The 4,583-nt window shown below is 38.5% G+C and overlaps 1 protein-coding gene across 1 annotated transcript; it reads left to right on the forward strand.

Annotated features, from left to right (window-relative positions):
- The first annotated feature begins 3,134 nt into the window (after nt 1-3,134).
- LOC130680267 (olfactory receptor 11L1-like) lies at nt 3,135-4,085 on the forward strand. Its single transcript, XM_057490516.1, is given in 1 exon segment — nt 3,135-4,085. A coding segment is annotated over 1 exon segment (951 nt).
- Nucleotides 4,086-4,583: the final 498 nt, after the last annotated feature.

Raw genomic sequence — 4,583 nt, forward strand, 5'->3', positions numbered from 1 at the left:
CTCTGGCTGCCTTTAATACTTTGTCCTTGTCTTTGATCTTTGCCATTTTAATTATTATGTGTCTTGGTGTTGCCCTCTTTGGATCCCTTGTCATGGGAGTTCTGTGTACCTCTGTGGTCTGAGAGGCCATTTCTTCCCCTAGTTTGGGGAAGTTTTCAGCAATTATTTCTTCAAAGACACTTTCTATCCCTTTTTCTCTCTCTTCTTCTTCTCGTATACCTATAATGCGTATATTGTTCCTTTTTGATTGGTCACTGTGCTCTCTTAAAATTCTTTCATTCCTGGAGATCATTTTATCTCTCTCTGCATCAGCTTCTCTGCGTTCCTGTTGTCTGTTTTCTAGTCCATTAATGGTCTCTTGGATCTCGTCCATTCTGTTTTGAAGTCCTTTCAGATCTTGTTTTATTTCTGTATTCTCTTTCCTCACTTCTTACATATTTATCTGCAAGTCCATCAGCATGGTTATGACTTTTGGTTTGAATTCTTTTTCTGGAAGACTGGTTAGATCTGTCTCCCTAGGTTCCTTCTCAGGGGAAGATGTAGCAGATGCCGAAGCTGTCTGGGTTAGTCTTCTCTGGATCATATTTTTTTGCCTTTTCATGTTGACAGGTGCTTTTGACTATCAGCTGGGAGGGCGAAACTTTTCACTTGCTACTGGCCTTTCTTTACTGGGACAACTGCGTCCCCTAGTGGCTTGTGTTGGGTAATTGCGTGTAGACTGGGTCTTTGTCTCTTACCCCGCCAGAGTCGAGGAAGCTCCCATTCTGAGGGCGTGACCAGCCTCAGGCTTCTTCTCTGCTTTCGCATTGTCTGGAGGGGTATTGGACAGAGGGGCTGCTTGGCTGATTACCTCCGTGAGGGGTCTCAGAGCTGTTGCCCAGGGGGTTAGTGCGCCTGGTTTTCCCTGTAAATTCCAGCCACTGGGCTTTTACCTGTGTTGTTTTCCTCCAGCTGTTCTGTCTCTGTCCCTTTAAGACTTTCAAAAAGAACTCGCTTTTCTTTGTCACAGGGACATCAGCTTCGGAACCCGCTCAGAGGTCTTGCTGCCCTGTTTCCCTTGTTTCCATCCCTCCACGCATGCACTGTGTCTGTGCTCTGTTGCAGGTGGCTGGGGCTGGGTGTTTAGCAGTCCTGGGCTCCCTCTCCCTCCCACCGTGAGCTGGGGGGAGGTGTGCTCAGGTCCCGCCGGGCCGGGGGTTGTATCTTACCCCTTTCACCAGGCGCTGGGCTCTTGCACGTGTGGATGTAGTCTGGTTGTTGTCCTGTGTCTTCTGGTCTCTTTTTTAGGATTAGTTGTATTTTTTGTATTTTCAAAAATATATATGTTTTTGGGAGGAGATTCCCTCTGTCCTACTCACGCCACCATGTTGGCTCCGCCCCCCCATAATATCTTTAAGAAAAAGAAAATAAATGTTCTCTTTGAGATGATGTTCACCTGATTGTTGCCAAAACGATACTGCTATTTTTTCAAATTGCTGAATTTGGTTTGGTAGTACCAGCAGAGAGATAGCCATGCAATACCCTTTTCATAAAAGCAATGTAGAAACCTTGAAACATTTATATTAATGTGGCAACATGAATTGTAATATTTGTTCTATGGAATCAGAAAATATATTTTTAAATTTTAATCCCAACTCTTTCATCCAAATAATTTTCTTAATTTGATAAATTCTGTGTGTTGACTAGTTATAATATTTTTTAAAATACTTGGAATAGTTATATACCCTGAAAGAAAGTAAACATTATATTATGTTAGAGTAAACACTAAAAGTAGTATTTTAGGAAAGTAAAATCTGAAGGTTGATGTAGTGGGACAAATAAAATGTCTCCTGATCCTACTGATGTTACTTTAACCACATCTAATAATTTTTATGACATATATATCTTGAAAAATTTTCTTCTGTATCAGCAGTACACTACATTGGACCATTAATACTGTGAAATAAAACATGCACATATTTTTAAATAGAGTTTTATGGTTCAAAATTCCCATAAAGTTTCACTCACAGAAATACATATATATGAACACAATTGTCTCTACATTTCACTCAACACATTTTTTATTGTGATATAGGATATATCAAGTCAGTATCTTATGTAAAATAATTATTTAAATATTAAACTTATATTTCACATATAAAAGAAAGCTTTTATTATGAGACCTAAGAATTTTTTTCTGCTACACATTGCATATATCATCTTGATACTTGGCACTAATGCACATGTATACCTGATTGTACCCATTGAAATCCTTTTCTCTTTAAAGACAAGATTTCTAATTATTTTTTGTGGTGGTAACACAACAGAACTACAGTTTGCAATATTATAAAGTACACTTAAATATTTGGAAAGTAGATAGATCTCATGTTCTGTTCTTTCACAGTAACCGAGGTATAGAAACCACCTCACTGTCTGTGAAATTTATTTGTTTGACTATTTCTCCTAAATGTAGGAAAAGAGATGAATGCAAAGATTCTAAAAACAAACCAACCAATGATTAGAAATCTTAATATTTATAAACAAGATATTTTCCATACAGATTTTAAATACTACTCTGTGCTATTGTTTTGTGGAGATAGTGTTTGCTCATGTCCCAATCTCCCACCAAACCATAATTGATGGAATAAATTAGGGATCTTGAAGATAAAATTGTAAAAAACATTCTGTGTTGGTTAGCAAATAGTATGGCCTAGAATCTCCATTCTGTGAGGCATAACAACCACTCCCATGATCTTCTGGCTTTGGAAATGAGGTGTCTGCATATTTCATCACCATCCTCTAGTCTCAAGGATGTAATTGCTCAGTGATGGGACAATAACAGAAACATATTTTATTTATTGGTGTGGACTCACCATTAAAATCAACCTGCTGAGTTCAAAATCTGCCCTGCCATTTAAAGTGACGTAAGTGTAGGAAAATCACACCCCCAGTTTCTTCATTTGAAGTTTTCAATTCTTTGAATATTTATCATGGAGATTTCTTTTCTAAATTGAGTGAGCTAATCTGTGTGTAAATTTCAATTTTTACTAATACTGGAAGTCTATTATCGTCATTAAATAAATGATAACAATTATATCCCATTCTTGCTCATCTATTATACAGGCTTGTTGGTTCCAGATCAGAAAGGATGAGCTATGGAGGTGACAAACCAGACCACAGTGACAGAGTTCAATTTTCTTGGATTTCCTGGTATTCTCTACCTGAGACTCACATTGTTTGTGATGTTTCTCACTGTGTATCTGCTGTCTCTCGTGGCAAACACCCTCATCATATTCATTGTTGTGATGGAGCCCACACTCCAGATGCCCATGTATATTTTCTTAGGAAATCTGTCTTTCCTAGAGATCTGGTACACCACAGTCACAGTACCTAAACTGCTGGCCACCTGCCTGTCACGGGGTGTCACCATCTCTGTGTCTGGCTGTATAGCCCAGTACTACTTCTTTTTCTCCATGGGAGCTACCTAGTGCATCCTCCTGGCAGTGATGGCCTATGACTGGTACCTGGCCATCTGTAACCCTCTAAGATACTCACTGCTCATGAGTACTCCAGTGTGCCTGTAGTTCTCTGCTGGATCTTGGATTGGGGGCTCCATTTCCCCTCTTCTATCTACCATACTTATCTCTCATCTGAACTTCTGTGGCCCCCAGAAGATCAACCATTTATTTTGTGACTCAGACCCCATCTATAAACTCTCTTGCTCAGATACATTCTTGGTGGAGGCCTTGAGCTACACATATATCTCTGTTATGATTCTCAGTTCTTTTCTTCTCACCATGCCCTCCTATGGACACATTGTGGTCACAGTAATCAGAATGTCTTCCCAGGAAGCTTGGAGAAAAGCTTTCTCCACCTGTGCCTCCCACCTCACTGTGGTCACCATCGATTATGGCACCATCATCTTTGCCTATGTCTGCCCTCCGGCCAAGTACAACTTCACCATTGGTAAAGTGGTCTCCGTGTTCTACTGTGTGGTCACCCCGTTGGTAAATCCTCTCATATACACTCTGAGAAACAAAGATGTGAAGAAAGCCTTCAGAAAGTTTCTAGCACAAAAGAGATTGCTCATGCAGGGAATTTGGTAGACCAACTAAAATAAATAATTTAGAATGAATTCCCATACCACATTTGCAAACAGTAAGTATTGAAAAGTACATTAGGAAATTGATACCACCTATTATGGACTCTTCTCTCACTTTTCATATTGATTTGTATCTTCTTGAAATAGTTATCCTATAACTTACGTATTTAAGAATGTTTTAGCTTAATGCCAAAGTTACAAGTTTCCAGTCCTTAAACCATTCAGAATAGGTAAAAAGGTGGGTTTAGTGCCATATAATATTCAGGTAAATGTTGTAATAATATGTACCTTAACAGTAACTATGGGTCAAGATTTTCCCTGTTAAAGGGAGAAATGTTTTAATTCCATCTGGTAAATGGATTAAGATAAATGTGTCACTATGTACATTAAAAAACTCATGATGATTCAGTATTATTCCAAGCCATTGATGTAGATTTAGTTATGAATATAAACATAAAATTATATTAGAAACTAGAAATTACTCTCTAGTTACCATTTTTCT

This window comes from Manis pentadactyla, chromosome 13 (assembly GCF_030020395.1).
Source record: "Manis pentadactyla isolate mManPen7 chromosome 13, mManPen7.hap1, whole genome shotgun sequence".
In the NCBI taxonomy this organism is placed as follows: Eukaryota; Metazoa; Chordata; class Mammalia; order Pholidota; family Manidae; genus Manis; species Manis pentadactyla.